Source organism: Merops nubicus, unplaced genomic scaffold, assembly GCF_000691845.1.
Source record: "Merops nubicus isolate BGI_N331 unplaced genomic scaffold, ASM69184v1 scaffold35330, whole genome shotgun sequence".
Classification (NCBI taxonomy): Eukaryota; Metazoa; Chordata; class Aves; order Coraciiformes; family Meropidae; genus Merops; species Merops nubicus.
In genome coordinates, this window is record NW_008582827.1 from 48230 (window position 1) to 69962 (window position 21733).

General features: G+C 36.7%; 1 protein-coding gene across 1 annotated transcript in view; it reads right to left on the reverse strand.

Annotated features, from left to right (window-relative positions):
• The window catches only part of OPA1 (optic atrophy 1 (autosomal dominant)), a 51460-nt gene that overhangs the window by 18228 nt on the left and 11499 nt on the right, over positions 1–21733 (reverse strand). Inside the window, exons 6-26 of the mRNA XM_008938868.1 lie at positions 19934–19987; positions 16467–16571; positions 15469–15555; positions 14519–14632; positions 14129–14209; positions 13661–13735; positions 13261–13332; positions 13006–13105; positions 12548–12678; positions 11975–12047; positions 11811–11883; positions 10958–11073; positions 10313–10377; positions 9632–9708; positions 6736–6901; positions 6052–6204; positions 5322–5430; positions 4040–4119; positions 2657–2797; positions 1632–1748; positions 448–541 (exon numbers count right to left, since the gene is read on the reverse strand). Of these exons, the coding sequence (XP_008937116.1) occupies positions 448–541; positions 1632–1748; positions 2657–2797; positions 4040–4119; positions 5322–5430; positions 6052–6204; positions 6736–6901; positions 9632–9708; positions 10313–10377; positions 10958–11073; positions 11811–11883; positions 11975–12047; positions 12548–12678; positions 13006–13105; positions 13261–13332; positions 13661–13735; positions 14129–14209; positions 14519–14632; positions 15469–15555; positions 16467–16571; positions 19934–19987 (2083 nt within the window). The remainder of the gene's footprint in view (positions 1–447; positions 542–1631; positions 1749–2656; positions 2798–4039; positions 4120–5321; positions 5431–6051; positions 6205–6735; positions 6902–9631; positions 9709–10312; positions 10378–10957; positions 11074–11810; positions 11884–11974; positions 12048–12547; positions 12679–13005; positions 13106–13260; positions 13333–13660; positions 13736–14128; positions 14210–14518; positions 14633–15468; positions 15556–16466; positions 16572–19933; positions 19988–21733) is intronic.

Consider the following 21733-nt stretch of genomic DNA (forward strand, 5'->3'; position numbering starts at 1 on the left):
CATATCCTTACATTTGTGCAGATGGAGTACCTCCTAATGAAACTTCCTAATTTTCAGCCCAGCAGTTGCCAATGTGGCAGGTGGTGTGAAGGGACAGGATCTAGGTTTCTACATTTAGGGTCAGTTTCTTCTCCATGGAGGGTAACTTGCATCACATGATAAGGTTTAACTGTTCACTTGCAAATTCTTCAACATGGAGGCTGAAAACTATTTTACAGCTCAAAGGTCATTATTACGTAGTTGTCTGCTACGTAATTTGCATCATGTAAGCAAAAAATATTTTTAAATGAAGAGCATCTTAACTATTTGACGCTCTATTTACACTAAATCCTTTAATGCAAATACAAAGTCAAATTCGGAACACGAAAGGAACACGCAGGCAGAGGAATACTAGACAATTTCTAACCATTTTTTGTTTCAAACACCTCTACTCCCTATGAGCCTTACCTTCAGTGTTGGTGAGCTGCTGCCTCAGTGTATTGGCTGTAATTGCCAACATCCGCTGTATTCTCCAGAAGAGGACGATATCATTACATTCCAGCTGCAACAAGGGAAGCTGTAGTGTCAGATCTCTGATGCCTAGTGAACATCCTACACTCACAAGAATCTCTTGACACACTTTGAGCAGCAATTGTAAACTCATGTATGCCTATCTGCATCTTGCACAAAAATCCCACAGAATAACTGCTGTGAGCAACATGGAAACACACCAAAAATACTTCCCAAGAACCGTGTCAGCTCTGTTTAATACACTGCGCACCTTGACATTTGGTATTTTCATCAGAAGAGCCAGATCAAGCAATATCATGGAAAAACAACTTGCACACACTATATGGTGGCTGGTGAGTATAACTTAACGCTCACCGAAACACCACACTTGGGCACAGCAAACAGGGTGAAAGCCAGCAGCTGAACTCCATCCACGTGGTGACTGCCTGACAAATGCTTCTGAAGACACTGCTGTGCTATATTTGTTAACAACAGAGGAGCTGGTTTCGACACCTGCAAGGATGGCAGGAGGGACTGCTATCTTCACATTAGGGTGCCTTAAAAAGACAGTAACAGGAATAGCAGATTGTCACAGAGAGGCTGCTCTCCACTCTATGATCTCACTCTCTTTTACAGGCAAAGGTAGATTTAAAAAGTCATTTAGAAGATTTGTTTGTAAGCTCCATAGTTGTATTTTTTTTCTGTTTATCACATGTGGTTCAAAGTATGAAAAATACTTACCCCGTAAAAATCGTTTACTTAATGTTTTCTGAATTTTTTGTATCATTGAGGCAAGTATCAACGGGAAAGTGAGAGAAGTGGAGAAATGGACATCAACGAGATATCAATAGCTGTACAATACTGCTTTTAACAGTGTATTTTCCACACACATGAAGAAGTAACAGATTTTTAGGTCAAGGCTGATGCCTAGTGGTCATTTTATGTAATTCCCAGCAGGATAGCATTTTATCAGTTAAAAGCCTCATGTAAAACATATGCAAGATCATCAGCTATCTCTGAGATAAGAGACGTAGAGAACATAAAAGGAAGGCTAAGCTAGTTTAAAGTACTCGTAGGTTTTTTTAATAATGAGATGGAAAGATTGAGGCAAAACACCAATAGTGCGTATCTGTTCAACTTACCTCTGAGTCAACAAAATGTCTCTGATAATAATAGAAGCCTCTTCGACAGAGATTGCAGTGGTTCAAAGCAGTCTTCAGGAAGTATCTTCTGTATATTTGATGCCATGTATCTTTAATCTAGGAAAACAGTAATTTAACTAAATACATACATACATTCACTACAATCTCATTGAATTTAAAAATATAACTCCATATTCCACTATTGCACTCATACAATGTACGTTTAAATATTTCTCAGCGATTTGTCTGCAGCTGGGGTATAAATAATGTGTTAGTTACATCTGACAACCTTTGCAGATGATTGGCAACTTAAAAATCTACTCTTCTGTGCTCATAACATAACTGAATGCTTCAAAATACTGTATGCAGCCAAAATGCGTTTAAATTACGTACTACAACACAGGATGAACTGGTCTGATCTTGGCATGATGAAATGTTCACATTAACACTGAGAATACATTTTTGAGCAGTACTGATTGATTTATCAATTAAACCAGACTAAAGCTTAGAGAAATATTTAATGTCTTATGTAAACAAACATTTGAATAGGCTTATTTATGTTCCCATTCTTAAAAAAAAAAAAAAAATCCTTCCTTTTTTTAAAGTATTTTTACAAAATTTCTCTCTTCAGTGTGCCAAGAAACTTCGAACTGGACATAAAACCACACTGAAAGCTTAGAAGTGCACAATTATTTTTTATCATATTTTGCTCACAAAAGGCCTTGATTCCACTACATAACATCTTAATAATTTAAACAAGCCTTGTCAAAACGCACATGAGAAAATCTGCTCAGAAGATTCTGATTTCAGTCTAAAATGACAGACTTTAAAGTGTTGTAACTACATTTGTCTGACAGGCAACGGAAGTGTGTGAATTACATGCAAGCAGTTGCTTAGTAATTAATTTAGAAACATCTGGATTACAAATTCAGTATTTAGATGGAGCCTTTCCAGTGCTATCTAGAAAGAACAGTCAAATGTTCACAGGAGGCTCCCAAATGTTTTGTTACAATTCTGCATCTTACCAGACATGGGTCCACTGTTATTCCTCTTGCTTCAAGATTCTTTCTCACAGTCGTCACTTCGTCATTTGCCAGATAAGCTGCATGTTCCTCATTGCATTTGATTAATTTCTCAAGTTCATTTTTTGTTTCATTACGAATATTCTAGGATAAGAATGATCAGTTAGAATTAATTATTGTAGACTTGGAGATCATGAGCATGTCTTCATGTCCATCTGCACAGTCTATCTGCTTGATAAACCATAATGGAAAATACCTTTAACACTATTAACTATTACAGTTAATTAAGTCAAGGGTATTTGTGCAAAGATGTTTCAAATATAGCATTTAAAAATCTATAATTCACTGTAATTTTTTTCATAATTTTTTTCTTTTCATTATTCACAGAAATGCAGAAGAGGAAGGGGTGGGGAAAAAAAAGGTCATAGATGTTATGCCTCGTTTCCCCTCCATGAACCACCAGGGTTCACATATCACAGATCACCTGTGACATGGATGAGAATTGTAATTTTTGCCTAATAGCTAGCAAGAACTCTCCATGGGTTCATACCTTTAAGTTGTGGTTCATTACATTCAAGAAAGATAGGTTGAAGCCACTGCCTTTCTCCCATACCTGGCTGCATACAGTTGACTGTAAAATTCCTTCCTCTGAAACAATTATTTTCTACTGTATTCTTTTAAAGGCTACTTACTTCTTTAAAGTATGATTCAGTTTGAGAAATATCTAGAAAAAGTAACATAAAAAGCCCATCATCTCTGGGCATCGAACAGATGGTGTAACTTAAATCCAAATTAAATTTTATAAAGCTATGAACAAATGAGAAGATGGGTTATGATGGAAACAGTCAATCAGAAGATACAACTGTGACTAGAATGATAGTGTTAATGCCACCAAAAACTAATTAAATCCAAATGGAGAATGACAGGAAACTGCACGCAACTTCTGCTTAAAAGGCATGCTTGGAAAGTACAGGAGATAATAGCCCAATTTCTCTGTTTTCATCAATTTCTTTCTACAGGAATAACTTCAATATTCAGGTCAATGGCATAATAGTAAAGATATAATTCAAGAAGAGTAGAAATGAATTTATGAACCATTATGTATCTGCAAAATGATAAAGGTATATGGAATTCTCTGTGGTGTAATAGTGAAAACTAATAGTAAAAGTAATTGTAAAGTACTTAAAAGTAATTTTTTTTTAAAAAAAATCTAAATAGAGGGTTGGTTTTTTAAAAAAAATTTAAAAAAGAATTTACTGAGTAATAACCAAAACTTTCCAAAGGCAGTGAACTACAAATTCTTTGAAGGTGTGTGTATATATATATATATTTTTTACTGACTGCATGAGCTGGAGGGAGGTTCTACTATCACTTGCATCCTTTTACCTGTTCTTTGGTGCGGCCTATCCAGTATAGCCATCTTTTTTTCCAGTCTGGACCCACCATATCTTCAATAACAGATTCAGCTAATAAAGGAAACACGATATTAAGTACCTCTTAAAACAGATGTAATCAGCCAAATTTATAGTTCTAAAATTAGGTAGAAATCAAGTATGGACACTTTGTAACTCGGATCATAAGATATGCCATACTGAGAGTGCTGGTTTAGGCTGGAATATAATTAATTTTCTTCCTAGAACTGGTACAGTGCTGCATTTTGGATTTAGTGTGAGAATAATGTTGATAACACACTGATGGGTTTAGTTGCTGCTAAGTAGTGTTTATACTAAGTCAAGGACTTTCCAGCTTTTCATGTCCAGCTAACGAGAAGGCTGGAGGGGAACAAGCTGGGGAAACACAGCCAGGACAGCTGACCCAAACTGGCCAAAGGAACAGTCCATGCCATATGGCACCACACTCAGTGTATAAACAGGGGGGGTTGGCTGGGAGGGTTGGATCAGTGCTTGGGGACTGGCTGAGCATCCATCAGTGGGTGGTGAGGACTTGCACTGTGTATCCCTTGTCTTTCTTGGGTTTTATTTTACTCTTTTTTTGTTAACTTCCTCTTCATTTAAATTACTATTATTTTAATTTTATTTCAATTATTAAACTGTTCTTACCTCAGCCTACAAGTTTTACTTCGTTTTGATTCTCCTTCCCATCCCACAGGGAGGTGGAGGGGAGAAGTGAGTGAGCAGCTGCACAGTGCTTAATTGCTGGCTGGCATTAAACCACCACACCAAGTCAAGTCAGATGTCTTTACCCAAAGCAACAGTTGATATCTTCTACTAAAATTTAAAAACTACTTCCAATTGGTAGATACTTCAGGAAGCATATAACATCCCAGCACTGAGACAGCCCTCTAAGTCCTGAGTCAGGCATTTAAAATATCTAACCTTGTTACAATTTTAATAAAAATTAATCATGCTTGATAGCCATAAAAAGACCAATTGCTCTCCCTGAATTTATTCTATTCTTCTACATGTGTGTTTGTACCATTTTTTGACTCCACAGATCTCTATTACTTATTTTTTTTAGTTGCCTCATTGCAACAGCTTTTGCAGTTGTACTTTGCAAAACATTTCTCTCACTATTGGTACCTTTTTAAACTGTCACCACTATCTCAGCTGTGCTGGCACAAAAGCTTGCACTGCAGGGAAGTGAACTAGGCCCAGAAACTGGCCCAGATTAAAAAGCAGACAAAAGTGGAATACACGACACAACTCACTGTCCTTGAGACGACTTTGGAGCGTCTCTTCCATGAAGTGAATAGCTGCATCCCACTGCTGCTTATCAGATATGGACCGATCTTCTAAGGCATTGTGCTGGATCACTCGCTGCAATACAGGACACCCTTTTAGCATGCAATAAATGATTGATTCAGCAATTGGCAGAAAAAGATTTCTGACGTTATCTTAAGTTTTTTCATATCTATAAAACCACCATGTTTTGGGCACACAGGATTTATTCAGGGGGCACCTTTTCAAAACACTACCAAAAATATTTTCTTCTGCATTTGATTCTTGTCTATAAGCCTAGCATAAATACTGGAAAAAAATATCACAAACAATATGAAATCCCTCTAGATCACAGAATCTACAAAGATAGTAATGAAATGCTGTTATGTTGCTATACTTAATAAAACAAATGAGCTGATCAACAAACAATATATTGTTTAAACAATGTACTTAAACAATAACAAATAAATAATCCTCAAGGACTTCTTCCTGAATCAACCAAGACAACTTAGAAATGCTATTTAGGGTAATGATTAACAAAAGGTAAAAAAATTAATTGAGAAACACTGAATGAAAACATCGTATAGAAGAGGAGATGGACATAACTCCCTGTCATTTTAGGATCACATCAAAAGAAATCAAAAATAGTGAATATGCAACTTTAGTAAAAAGATTTCAACAGCGCTTAGCCAACAATGGAAAAATCCTACTACATTATACCAGGCTATCCTCTGCTCTTTCATTCCATTTATGCCGTTTAATGCTTTCTTCTTTGACAGCTTGTTTCAGTTTATCAAAGATATCATCATGCTCTTTTCCTTTTTGTTCTGTCATGAAACGGGAAAATTCTTCTTGCAAAGTCTCCCATGCCACCTAGAAAGTCAGCAAACAATGTTTATTGAAATGGACCACTGCATCATGCACCAGCCAGTAAAGGAACATTTAGGAAAATTCTTGCAAGTATGAAAATTTCCATACTTTCTGAAAGCTATGTAAAACAGTCATTGACTTTTCCTTTGCTGCCTTACCCATTACTAATGAAGTCAATGCTAAACTTTGCCTTGCAATGTTGTAGCAAGTGGAATTCTGTTTAACTTGCATAAACCTATTAAAGATGAATACATCTAGCTTGAAGGGTTTGTTTAACCTTTTAAGAAGAGGGTGGGTTTTTTTGTCTATAATAGGGAAAATGCACCAGAAAAGTAAAATACAGTGTTACTGCTGTATATGCTTCTCAACATCTAGATCTTGCCAGCCTTTCCTAACACAGAACCTGGTTAGAAGAACTGCAGTCAGCCCTCCAAACAATCACCTTACTGCTCTGGAGCTATGCTTTCAGCCTTATTTCAACAGGCTTTGCACAGATTTTTTTTTTTTTTCCCCTGCCAATAAGTAAATTCTCACCTCTACTGCTTTATTAGGCAGTTGCTTGTCAGTCCACTGCTTCAGTTTGATGTCCACAGTGGTGTTAAATGTCCCCGAGTTCATAGTCTGTGCTGCTGGAAGGTATATATTCTCAATCACATGAGTAGATACCCTTTCCCATAAAGTTTTCTGAAGAATCTCCTCCCTAAAATGGAATTCGTAACACACATGATGGCTGCCAATACAAAAGCGTCTTAACAGGTAAACAGAACTACAGAACACAGGGAATACACCTTAACACCTGAACACAACTTAAACCAAAACCTGTTTGGAATTAAGGACATAAATACACAATGCTTTCAGCAGCAAAGACAGCTTCAGAAGCTGGCTTCTACAACACTTAGAGCTGCCACTGCACTGTACAACTATTCCCTGCAGCCTTTGATTTATACCAGTATAACCACGCAGAGCTGTGTGTGCACATGCATGGCACCTGGGGGAGCTACAAGGGGGAAGACTGTAAAGCACTGAAATGATTTGCCAGAAAGTCCACACTCCCCAAAAAACATGTGGGTTTTCTTTCTGCAGTATTCTGATTTGTTTGTTGGAACATGCTGTAGTTTTCCATCTGGGATTTTCACTGATTGTTCCCAGATTGGGTAAACAATGAAGCAAGTTGAGAATTTCAACCTTTTACCAAAATGTATATTGACATTCATTTACAAAAAAACTAAGCACTACTTTCCTATTTATGATGTGTTTCAAGAAATAACAATGGAAACAATCTAACTTTAATCTTTTTAAATAGCAGCAAACTCACTCAGGAAACTTCCCAGCTGCAGTGAGACAACTCAGCTAAGCTGTGTAACATGCAGCTGGGACCTACAGAGTCACGCTCCTCCTGCTCCCAGCAGTCTCCAGTACAGACGGTGGGTTTCTTGCAGGTTAATTTTATGCTAGCTCAGCATGCTAAACCAGCTTACCAATAGGTCATATGAATGCCAGATTTGGTAGAATAGTGAGAGCTAAGAGCCACAGAATAAAACTGACTGGTTTTTTTAGTGTTACAAGACTATCAGATTCACTCAAGGCCTTTTCTTCCAAATGAGATGAAGTTCACGACACAAGCCTTATCCTTAATAATATCCCTACTCTAAGTGTGCTATCTGTGGACAAACACTGAAGAACTTCTCATAAATATCATTCTCACCCCCGTTTCAACAATGGCATAATTTAAAATTCCTTTTTTGTGTTTAAAGCATCCTTCTTTGAGATTTGAAAGTTTTGAAGCTGTCCTTCTGACAAACCAGCATAAATGGTGATCAAAGCCACTAGCTTTTCTACTGTTGGAACAGATCTTTGCCATACTTAGGGTAGTAAAACTATTTATACAAAATTAAAAGGCATGCAAGCATTTAAATGCTGAAAGAATTCACTATAAATAAAAATTAATATTGCCAACAGTAAAAAAAAAAAAAAATTCAAAAAGCTTTGCTCAGAATAGTATGATTTGGACAGTGTTCAGACAAGAACCAATTGTTGATCATTCTTGATCACCACTAAAAGAACTGGGGACATGGTAAATTAATTTCATTTACAGGGTGTGCTGGAAACCATCTGTTATGGATTTTACCACTTAAAAATGCACTGTAGGAGAAGGGCAGCCCTCTGATTAAGAACAAATGCCATCTCATTCCTTCTTTATTTATGTGTCAATAAAAATATACTTTTGCTTTGCTTAATCCAATCAAACTTAATTGGAAGGAATGGAAATTTTAACAGGATAGAAGCATTTGCATTCATCAAACACACTGCTGTTTTTAGGCTTTATATAATGGCTAGCAGAAGCTTTTTTTTTCATGACTTAGGTTTCCTGTTCTGCATTATAGTTCATTAAGTGTTATAAAACTAGAATCACCATTACATTTTAACTCCCAACATAAGTGCACAGAAACATTTGTGTTATGCACCCACCCAATCCACAATATAAAATTAGGCAAACTAGACACGGACCAGTGTACTACAGAGCAAACAGCAGCAAATGCCAAAATGGGAAACCTGCACTACATTTGGACTGGAACAGAACTCCAGACTAATACACCTCCTACAACACTTCCCCTTACCACATCCACCTGCCCAGAATTATTCTAACATTGTTAAGGGTCATACATTTTATCTTGATTTTTAATCTATGACCAAGTAACAGTTCAATTCTGGTTGAACAAGGCAAAGGCATTAAAGAAATCTTTGTGTTTCTTGGTTGTGGTACAAGCTGTCAGAGTAATCTTTTACATTCCCTATTCTCCTCTCAGCCTGCGTCTGAAGTGGCTTTACTATGCAGTGATGCTACACTGCTAAAATTCTTAGGCTAAGGGCTCTCTCTCTCTCTCTCACACACACCTATGTCAGTGTAGGACAAGTGCTACTTGGTTGAGGCTAACAAGGAGATCTTCACGTAGGATGAAATTCTCAAACATCCAGATCAGCTCTTTTTACAGCCAGAAATTACATAATCTTTCATCTTTCAGGTCTGACTTACAGACATATGAAGAGTCTTTTTTTCCAAGGACATATTTCAATTTGTACAATGATAATGCCCAAACATCAAATTAAGCGAATTACCAATTCATACTTCAAATGAAATCTGAAAACATCTTTGTTATGACTGTTCCTTTTAATTTTAAGGAATATCTAGTTCATTATACTGTATAAAACCAGAATAAACCACAAACCGTGAGAGATTACAGAAGTACTTGCTGCTTTAGAATAATAAACAAGTACAGATGACCTCCACAGGGACAAAGGCCATAATAATACTGCCCTAAGAAAAACAGGTCCTTATTTTTATTTGAAATTTTGTTTACTAAAATTCTTTATACTTTAAAGGCAAACTTCTGCTAGTTAATAAGAAAAGGAAATAAAAAATTTACCATACCAGTGCTTTGGTGTGACTTGAGTCAAACTTATCACTTCATCAAGAATCTCATTCTTTGCTTTTTCAAACAGTTCATTCTATGTGAAAGGAAAAATATGAAATAAGGTATCAAGCATAGTTTGATCATGTTCCTACACAAAAAGTAAAAAAACCAAATTTTTTTCATGTCCTTTAAGCCTGAAATTATACTTTCTGGACAATGTGTTATTGTCTGTCATAAGCTACACTGGTTCACCACACATGTTCCCATCCACCTATGGTATGCCTCTGATTTGATTATTTGGAATCTCCATAAAAGAATTGGAGAATGTGACCCAAATTATTTGTTACTCTGCCTGTCTGAAAGACCAGAGAACGTTACTTCTTGCTGCCAGTTCCATCATGATCACAAAAAAAAGCCCTGACCAATTCCTGTGGGCAAGTTAGGTCAGTTAGGTGCATCGTGGAAGAGTGAAGGACTTGTGAAGTGTTGAAGTATCATAAATTTGAAGCATACTATTTCACAAAACAGAGAGCTCAGTATTTCCTTCCCCTAGAATAATCCACACTGTCCTCAATTTTAAAATGTCAGTACTTTATGCAAACTTGAAGAAACCTTTAGAAATGAAATTAAATGGTGTAAATTTTAAGCCAGAATTTTCAGCACTTTGTAGCACAAATTAAGGCAGTAGTACAACTTACTCTGTCAAGCTCTCGCAGCCTGGGGTAATTATTCTTCCATTCAGTCTCAAGATTGAAGCGTGTGGCTGCAAAAATAAGAAACAAGGCCTTGAGTTTTTAGTTGTCTATATGCATTTCATGATTGTCTCAAAAGTTCCTCAGCTCCTAAAACTGGCACAAATTTTGCTTATGACAAACGCCCCAAGAACATTAAGTGCCTCTGCAAATGAGCAAAGTTTTTTGCTGTATATTCTTAGGTATTTAATCTGCAAATTGCAGGATTCATGCATTGAAAAAAACGTAGTGGAAAGAGCCTTTCAGTCCTGCCCTGGCTGATCAGATGGTATCTTTATATAGGAAGCCTTTTTAAACAACATCTGAATCCAGAGGAAGAACTGTGTTTTGCCTGAAAAAAAAAATTTATATATTTTTTTTATACGTATTTACTCCTTTGAATTTTAGGACAAGTGGGTCCTTCACACCATTAATTATTTTTTAATGTGTTTTTGTAAAGATTAACTGGGGTAATTACCAATTAATGACAAATGATGATCATATAAAACACACACAACACAACTGCCCATGCATGGTGGCAACAGCACTGTATGTGTGTGAAAGAACTGTTTAAAAGTTGGTGTTTCACTTGATTTTTGAAAAGATGTTTACCTTTAAAAGCATCTGCTTGCTGTTCCACAGACTCTCTCACCATTTTCCAAAAGCAATCTGACACAGCAAGACTTAAGTTCTTTGTTGTGACCTGGTGTGCCTTCAGCATACAAGTCCTGTAAAGAATGACAGCTAGAGGAAATTCTTCCATGCATATCCATCCATACTTTCTGTCTCCTATTTTATCCTCACAAGAATAAAACTTTGCTTTATACAGCAGAAAGTAACATGTCAATGAGCACCTAACCCAAAGTCCAGTCTCTTCCTCCAAAATATTCAATGCAGACAGTCATAGCAAGAGTAAAAAAAAAACAAAACAAAACACACCCCTCAGCACAGCTACATTTTTATTCTAGAGGTTGCAATGCAGGTACTGCAGTCCCAAAGACCATGCAGCTTGCTTTCCTGAGAAATACAAGCCTGCAAAATCAAAACTCTGCTCGATGAACTTCCAGCAGAACACAAAAGATGACCCTTTGAATACAACATTGTTGTCACACCAAGATGGCTGATATTTAGAGGCACTACAACTCATATTTGGGCTGGATTCACTCCTCCCAGCTGCATCAAGTGCCCAGACGTAGGCTGGGAATTCAGTTGTTCTAGAGCCAATGGAGAGAGACAGAACCCTTTGAAGAGAGGCTCAGAACTGCAGTGGAATCAGCAGCTGCCTGAAGATGTCTGTCTCTCTCGACTGCCTTACAGCAACCATTAGGAAACCAGGCTAATTTGGTCACCTTAACAATGTAATTAATTTAATCAGATTAAACCTCAAATAGTTTCTACACTGTAATTGATGCGAGCATTTACCAACACAGGCTCATTTTATTAAAACAAATAAATAGCAACATACTTTAACAGCTTTGAGTTTTGAAAAAATTCCTCTTCATATTCTTTAATAGATTCAATGCTTTCACTGCTGTTTCCTGGAGAAAGAAAAGAGTGCTGCAATAGTTCCATTTAGACAGTTTCCTCTGCTATCAAGGAGAGAATAAGCAGAGTCAGAGCTCTCTTTACCTTTTCCAGTAACAACTGCAAAATAACCCAAAGCTTTCATTGGGAAGAGTTTGCCTTCAATTATTTGCTGGATCTATGAAAAGAAAGGATTAAAAAAATGTAGTTAACTTTGCACAGAGACATTCTTTTCTTTAACACTGTTTTAAAACCAGATCTAGTTGTGTCTATGTAGAGACTACTATAAGAAGCAGTTTGTCATGAGTTCTACTGGTATTTTACAGAAAAAAAAACCCAAAGGTATAACACAAATTAAGACATAACATAGCAAAACACAAAATACAGGTAAAAAATATATCCCAGCATATCCTAAAGCCTTCTCAGGAAATGGAACTTGGTCAGGCCACCTGCATGAAAGGAACCAGTATTATAGAAAAGCTGTAGCCAAGCTGTGACTGAAGTCATGCAGCTGATCACAAAAAGCAAAGCCTGAGGGAGACTAAAACAAGAACCATCAAAAAAAAAAAAAAATAATCATACTGAATATAGAAATAGGCATTCAAAACTATCTCACATATTTTCCCATATGTAACTTCAGCCATCACAAATTGAGGAAAAAAAATAATTTCAACTCACCCTGCTTGGGCTAGCCACATTTTTCTCAGCAAGATCAACTTTAGTTAAGACAAAAATTGTCCTTTTCCCTTGGGGATCCATTTGGCTGACTAAGTCTGTGACAATACTGCGTTCTGCATCTACTGATCCATCTAAACCAAACAAAAAGAGTTACATTTTAGGGACTGTGTAGCTTAACATACTGAAGATACAGTAGATCAAGTAAGTTTCATGTTACAACTTTTATCACCACCACCATTTTTTTTTAATGATTAAAATCGCCTATCAAAAAATTGCTTTTTGCCACAGGTAAAGGTGCCTTAATTTATAAACAGACACTCCACAGCATGCTTTTTGTGCACTATACAGGTTACCACAAATGGAAAAAAAAAAATATAATCAGGAGAGTCCTCAGACTAACATAAAAATCACAACTGAAAAATAAAAACCCCCTGGGAGTCTGATTGCCATCTTATTACCTTGAATACAAAGGATGATGGCATTAGGATTCTGCATGTAGGCCTTGCTGATGCTAAAGATAGTTTCCTTCGTATCTGGAGCCATACCTGATGTCACAGTCTTTAATAAGTATATGGAGATACATATTTAAAGGAAAAAAGAAAACAAAGATGTAAAAAAAGGAAATCAACAATTAATATTCTCACCAATGACACCTCTTCATTTAAATGTCTTAAAATTTTTTTAAAGATATTTAGTTTTCATTTCATACTTACACTAATGACTCCGGGTAAATCAACCAATACCATTCTTTGCAAACCAGGCCCTTTCACACTTAAGGAGATGGTCTGTGAAGTAAAATTGAAATTAAAGATTCATACACACACCTACTTTGTACGTAGTTGCACAAACTAAAATTACATATATAAATTATATAAATGCATATTTACACACAGACATCCTCTGAACCAGCAGTCTGTATTTTTTAATAAAAAGTCCAGTTTTATATGCATGTAATTGTGGTATAAAACAAATTTTAACACAACAAACATTTTGTATAGCGCAAAATATTAATATTATACACAAACTGGATTCACCAGAGTCTCCTATTTGAAGAGTACTTATAAAAGATACACATGCATAGGTATTTGCCACTAAATATGTAACAAGTCTTACCTCAGTGCTAACAGTGCACCCTTCCTTCACACTATTTCTCATTCTGATTTCTATTTCATTTCTCAAAGCTGCAAGCTGTTTTGAAATAAGTAAAATATAAAATATAAAACTCCTCATAATCACAATAGCAGAAAAATAAGTAAAAAGCATTTACGTAGGGATTAAGAGCTCTGTTTATAAACACTATCTCAAATGCACCTTGAATAACTAAGTTTGGTAAATGGGGTGCTAAATGACAGATTACCTCCAAAACCCTGCATACTCCAAAAAATGTCTTGGCACAGGAGCTCCTCCTACATTTTATCAAAATGTAGTGCCAGCCAAAAACCCCACTAACAGATAATTTAATAACTAAGAAAACACCTTGCCCCACTAAACATATTTCACTCAAAACATGGCTCATAGAGACACATTTTTCAGAGAATTACCAGAAGTTAAATTAACTTCCAGTCAGCTCTCTATACTTACATCTTCTTCCTTGGTCAGATCAAACTCCCGAGAGCTGTCTTTGAATAAAGCCACATGGTGGGGACCTTCACTAAGTGTTACCTAAATGATAAAAGCTTTATATGAGCAAGTATAGTAAATCTAACACAGAAACATGAGATGCACATAGCAATGTACACTTCCCACTGCAGACACACAACTCTATATAATGCTTACTTAGCATGACACTACTTAGAGGAGGAACTACTACCACTTCAATAGTATATATGGATCATACTGCAGAAGTTCTGTCATTGACTGCAACAGTTCTGCCATTTTATAAACAAATGTTCATGTGTACTTTGGTTAGTGCCAGAATCAAAGGGAGAACAATAGAGCAAATGTTGATTCAGAGATTATGATGCCACTTACCTTAACAGGAGAACGTGTCATCATCTCCCCGGAGCCTCGCGGGAATATGCGGGCCTGGGCGATCATTTCTAACACGCTGGTTTTTCCTGCACTCTGATCTCCAACCACCACCACCTTAGGGGAAAGTTTAAACAGCCATTGGCTTTCAGGAGGACATTTTGGAAGCTTAAACAAAAGCTGACTAAAAAGATGTTAACCTGTATCAACACTGGCTCTATTATGTTTGACAACAACTGCATTGGTTTAAATATGGAATCCTTGAAGAAAGACTAACTTTTAGTCATGCAAAAAATTGACTTGTCCATAACCTGCCAGGCCACATAATGAAGAGAGGAAGAGCTTATTGTTCTCATGGCAGGCAGTTCTGCTACTCATCTGGTAGATGCTGCTTCAGCCTGGAGAAGGCTGAATTGTGATGTAGTTGCTATCATTTCCCCATCTTATTAATTTCCCATAGAAAGCACCAGTGGTACAGGTGGCTGTGCAAGCAGGAAGCATTCCTGGCTCTCCCCTGCACCAGCACCAGGCTTGCCAAACCCCTTCTCATGCTCCCCCTCCTACACCAATGCTACTGTGGGGAGGTAGCCAGGACACCTTATTTTCACAGCTTCACTGGTACACGCTGGGAAACAACAGTCATTTTAAAATTCTGAGAAGGCTGGGGCGCCCTGACAGAGGCCATTTAACATGAAAGGCTGAGCACAGCAGCAATATCTGTATCTAGATAGGGTTTTATCTATGAGCCAAGACAGACTGAACATAGTTACACTGGTTCTTCTCAAAACTATCTTCTTGATTTAAAGGGAGAACATGTCTTAAGCAAAACCACTGGAGTTACAAGAAACTAGTCTAGCACTAGCACCTTATTATTCTGGAATATAATTCAACATTCTATTCAATTATAAGACCGGTGTTTCAATAAACAAAACCTGACATTTCTATCTGCTTACTCGAGGTAGGTGATCTTGAGTGTTATAACTGGCATCATAATCAGACAGGATGTCGAGTACTTCAGAATACATATCGATCAAGGATTTCTACCAAAAAAAAGTAGAGAGAGAACACAAGAGTTAACAGAACACAGACTGGGTTTCAGACTAGTGCATTTGCATATGCTGCAAACTAATCTGTAAAAATGTGTTCATTCTCTTCTGATGGTTTGAAACCTGAACTGTCGCTACTGCAGCACAGGTCCTTGTTGCATGAAACATAACAGCAGGCATTGTGCCTTATCTCCTGTGGATGAAACCAGTACAGCCACAAACGCAGCTCGCTGAAGGAGCAAAATGAGAGCTCCTATGCACAGCATGAAACAACAGCCTTCAATGTTGACCGCTTCAAATTTAAGAAGCTGAACTGAGCATCTTCCATTAAACATCTAGACCTACTTTTCAGATTGAAAATGAAGACCCTTAACAAGGGTACAGAGCTATCAAACTCATGTACAAAAGCGAATTCCTTGTCTCCAAGAGGAAAGAATAAGAACCATATTGGTCAGAAAATGATACAGAGAGGCAGAAAAGTGTATGTTTTCAGAACACCCAGGATGGTGGCACAGAAAAGGAAGAGCATACTTAGCTCAGTCTACTTGGATTTATACAATGCCATTAAAAGATATTTCCTGACCTTGTAACTATACTCCTGCCCAACTCAGTACGACCCTTGACAAAGCACAAAGGTATCAGACTGTGTACTACATCAAAAAACCCAATCCACATTTCCCACTTAAGGCAGTTATTTACCTCAACCTGGTAAACCCACTGTTGCTCATCAAGTGAAGCCATTTCCAAACGCTATATAGCTTAAAGTATAAAAACCTTAACTTATACAAAAATTAGCATAAACATAGCAAAGGTTAAAAGTTCTTATATGAATTAAATACAGTTAAGAATAGCATAATGGAAAAACCATATAAATATCCTCCTATGGTGATTTGTAACACAAGTACCTTTAACTTCCTTTGATGAATCCCTTTGTCATCTCTTTGCAGTACCAATTTTCTTAATTCTTTGTTTTCCTTCTCTAATCGTTCAAGCATTCTTTGGTATTTGAGCTACAAAACAGTGATACAAACATACTCTTGTCATCACAGAAATAGTACATTCACACGAGCAAAGTTTTACCTATGGAAAAAAATATTATCCTTCAGGCAAGTCTTTCAAAAATACAGAAACCTTTTTGATCATCACAGTTTATTGCAAACATAAGGCCATCAAGAGAAGCCTGTTTGGATATTTTTTTTGTCAACACCTTTGTTTCAAGTTTTAAAACGACCACTATGTTCAAAGTTGGAGATACATAAATCAATTTTTAAACATCTTAAGCATCATTTTCAAAGGAGTCACACAAATGCAGTCAGACAAATTAGTGCCAGTGGGAACTGGCTGTTCAGTCAAAAAGATCACAAGGGTTAAATGTGAATCTGCAAGTCTAGTTTAGACTTTCTTCAGTATACAACCTCATTCAAGAAACAACTGTACAGTTTAATTCTGTCCAGAAAGAGATTATGATAGCCCTCTGAAGATGAGATGAATATAATTTTGATACCTACTCTTAAAACTGTTTTCTATAATGTGAAAATATATTTGGCTCAAGTCTACTTTTAAGAAAAAATTATTTCAATCTATTGTATAAAAAAGGTAAGCAATAAATGCTTTCAAATCTAGCAAATATATAGGTTGCAAACCCCAATATCAAAACAATGTGGCTGAGACGAAGACCCAATGAATTTAGAAGCCTATAAATAAGACAAAAGATTAATTGTGCCTTAAATTAAGGGAAAGTAATGACTAATATGACTGATATGCATCAACCCTGAAAAGTCTACCTAAAAATAACTAGTTCTGCTTTGCTAATTAGGGAGAATAAAACTTTGTTAGAATGAGATTTGGTGAAGTTTAAATCAATTACTGAGACAGGAAGGAGTCCCGACCTTTTTGCACTGTGGCAAAAACCATTTGCACTGAAAAGCCCTATTAAAGTATAACATATGAATACAACACACCTAAGAGGAAAAAGTGCTGCTGTCTGAAGAAGAACTGTAAATCACACAGCTGAGGAATCATGGTTCCTGCTCTGTAAGGGCTGCCTAAGGGATGAAATACTTTTTCATAAACTAGATCTGCAGCTGCACATTATATTGCTCAATATTATGAAAGCCACACCCCCAGAAGGGCTGGAAATGCTCCGTAGTTGATGTAGGGAATTCTTAAATCAGCTATTGAATCAACTATTCGGGGAAGAGTGGCTGGAAAGTGCCTGGCAGAAAAGGACCTGGGGGTGCTGGTGGACAGCCAGCGGAACATGGGCCAGCAGTGTGCCCAGGTGGCCAAGGAGGCCAACAGCATCCTGGCCTGTATCAAAAATAATGTGTCCAGCAGGTACAGGGGAGTGATTGTGCCCCTGGACTTGGCACTGGTGAGGCCACAGCTTGAGTACTGCATTCATTTTTGGGTGCCACAGCATAAGACAGACATTGAGGTGTTGGTAAGAAGAGGTGCATAAGAAAGACTCTGAGGTCCAGAGAAGGGCAATGAAGCTGGTGAGGGGTCTGGTGAACATGTCTTATGAGGAGCAGTTGAGGGAACTGGGGTTGTTTAGTCTGGAGGAGGCTGAGGGGAGATCTTAGTGTGCTCTGCAACTCCCTGAAAGGAGCCTGTAGTGAGGTGGGCGTTGGTCTTTTCTCCCCAATGACTAGCAATGGGATGAGAGGAAATAGGCTTAAGTTGTGCCAGAGGAGGTTTATGTTGGATATTAAGAAGAATTTATTTATGGAAAGAGTTGTGAGGCATTGGACCTGGCCACGCAAGGAGGAGGTTGAGTCACCATCCCTGGAGGGGTTAAAAAAACATGTCAGTATGGTACCCCAGGACACAATTTAGGGGTCATGGTAGTGTTGGGCTGATGGTTTGACTTGATGATCTTGGAGGTCTTTTCCAACCTTAATGATTCTACAGTTCTGTGAATGCAAGGTCAAACTTCAGAGAACGTGAAATTATTTTAGTTTTGTGACTTTATTCTTTAACATGTATAAAACATGTTCTTAAAAATGTATACTCATATATACCTGTACCCTTGATAGAAGATAACCAGATTTATACTTACAACCTGACAAGGTTAAAATAGTAATAAGTTTTATGTATGGGGAACAAAGTAAACATGTATGTGTTCATAATATACAGAAATAATAAAAAATGGACTTTCCAAATGTCTATTACAGCACTCCTAGGTGTGCTGAAGTTAGGCCATGCATTTTTTAAAAGGCCAGTCTGAAAATCATTGATCCTAAAGCTGATCTCTGCAGATCTTCTACTTTTCTGCCAGGAAATGAAGCAGGCTTCTCTTTAACAGGCAGATAACAGGGAAATACTGAAATCAGGATTTTGCTTGCAAAAGTACATCTTCTCTCAGATTATATTAAATTACAACAGAAGTAGATGGAAGACAGTAGAAACCCAAAGTGCCTTGGGTTTTGAAAAGAGAAGTTTTTTAGAAACCTATATTAAAGAATCCTAACAATAACTGTCATTATTCTTTAAAAAAAAACAGTGAAAATTTGAAGGACATCTCTCTGAACAGCACTATCCTCTTCAGGTTCTTAGTGATTAAATGTTCTCTTAAATTCTAAAGAGAGGGCAAAGAGAAAGCTTTCAATCTGCACATAGCAATTTTCATACCAAATAGTCCAACCATAATTGAAAGAACTTAATTGAAAGAACTGCTTACTACTTCACAAAGTAGATTTTGATTAACACTGCATGGCTTATATACAACACTAGCATTGCAACAGCAATCATTTTCCTTGATGAAAGAAAACAAAGAACATATTTTGGTTATCCTGAATGCCACTGTACTACAGTCTGAATGCCTTACGCCACATATCCCATACAACGTCTATCTCTCCTCTGATGTTTGGTCGGCAAATACACTTAAAAGCTTCATTAGTTTACTAGAAATGTTTCTTAGATTAAAGGTTTAAAACGTAACCCCTTAATAAGTAAACTCTTTTCCTATCTGCAATAAATGTGCCATTTAAACATACAAGATATCACAGATACGTTTAGTAGCACTGAAGCACTAAGAACTGAGAACTGTAGAATGTTAGGACAAAGTTAGCATGCATAATATGTTAAAAAAAAAATGGAATGTTAGCATTGTATTTACATATCACTGTTTTGCTAATTTCACTTCATGAGTGTACAACACTGAAGGCAAGGGAAGTATTTTAGAAAAGTATGATTACACCGACCCTTGGTCTGTGCCAGCACAGTCAACTCTGCACTGGTAAGCTCAAAGACCAAAAAAGCACTGTATTTTTACCCCAACTACAGTATTTCAGGCAAGCTTTTGTCTAGTAGATCTGAATCTGCTGCACATAAATCCCTACCCAAGACATTAATAATTCAGAAAAGTTACCTGAGTGCGTAAAAGTTCTTCCTGAAGTTGATCAATCTTCTCTTTGTCAGAAACCTACAAAGAAAAATAATCATGGCTACTAATACATTCTTTAGTTTATCCACTGCAAATACTCAAATCACATACTGAAAGCTTCACTGCATATCAGCAAATTGACTTTACATGCATTTTAAGGCAAGTAGAATTCTTCAATTCAAAGTTTGAGATTTAACACTGATGGAAAGTTCCATCTGCAACAGGGGGCTCATGTAAAAAAAAAAAAAAAAAAGTGCATTCCAGTACATGCAAATGCAAAAACTAATCCTTCAAGACTTAACACTAGGAAGGTTGGCTCATGTGCTTAGTTTTCTGGCCACTGCCCTATATGTAATTTTAGTGGTTAAACTCTCAGGATCTCACCTATTCATTTTCAGAATTAGCATGATCTTAATGGGACACAGTCACTAAACCACCTGCTTGCTACAGAAACTACTTTCAGGCAAGTTTTCACTATTTCCAAATCTTCAAGGGGATTAATTCTATTATTTGTTTTTCAGAATTATAATGCTGAACATAAATTGTAGTTAGCCAGGACAGTCTTGAAGGGTTTTAAAAAAAAACCAAACTATGTTAAAAACTAGAAAAGTTAGGATATTGTAATATGAAACATTTTGAAGTCCAAGGCATAAATGTAATAAGATCAGACAATTAAGAGCCATTTTTAGTCAAATATTCTTAAAATAGGTTCATTAAGATGTAATAAACAGTTGTTCAAAACAATCCCTTTTCAGTAACTCAAACACAAAAGCATAAAGGGTGCCATACAAATTCTTATTATGTAAAAAAATTTACAAACAACATAAAATCTAAAATCAGTATTAAAAAGTGTTGGACCTAAACAATTACTGAAAGAATTATACAGATAACAGCTTCAGTATTTAAATAAAACTCATGTAATAAAACTCATATGACATTTACAACTCCATATCAGAATGAGCATATTAACTGACATGCAGAGGACAGCTGTCCTTTTGACACAAATCATTTTAATTATTATAATTTCACACCAGTTGTTACATATTAAACAATTTTAAGAAAAACCACAGTTATTGACATTATTTAGCTATTAAAGCTGCAATATACAGGGTTGTGCCTGCACTTTATAGAAAGCAATTCAACTTGACGCTTCCATCCATATCCTATTATTTTCTTATTTATAAACAGCAAGAAGGAATTGCTGTAAACTGACTTCCTTTTAATTTTTGTTAATTAGTTTGGTGATAGCAAAAGTGAATCAGAAACGGTGTTAATTGAACACACAGACAACTCAATGCGTGCAGCCACATGGTGGCATATGCAACCACACATTCATATATACACACACTTCAAACACCTCAGAGGCAGAAGGGGGAAATAAAAGTAGAAGGGTAACGAGAATGGTGTAGAGTCAGAAGAAGCAAGAAAATAAAGCAAATGAAAACAAAGTGTTTCCATGTGCTGCAGATTTTCAAAGCAATTAACATTTTCCTGCTCTCTGCTCTGAAGCAAGCTGTTCCTGAAAGTAATTTCAGGGCCTTGATGCATCTCTGAAGCCCATAATGACAGACAGATCACCTTTAACCACATGAATGTTGTCTTTTATGTACAGCACACTTAGGCTAAACACAATAAGCAAAAATACTGCACACAGCTACACGTTGCAAGATCCGAAGCAAAAATTATCTAGTAATAGATGATTCAGTCAAACATGGACAATTAGGTAAATATGTCAAAAATAAACCGCTCTGGAATGATGTATATGCTCTAGCATTTGGTTCAGGT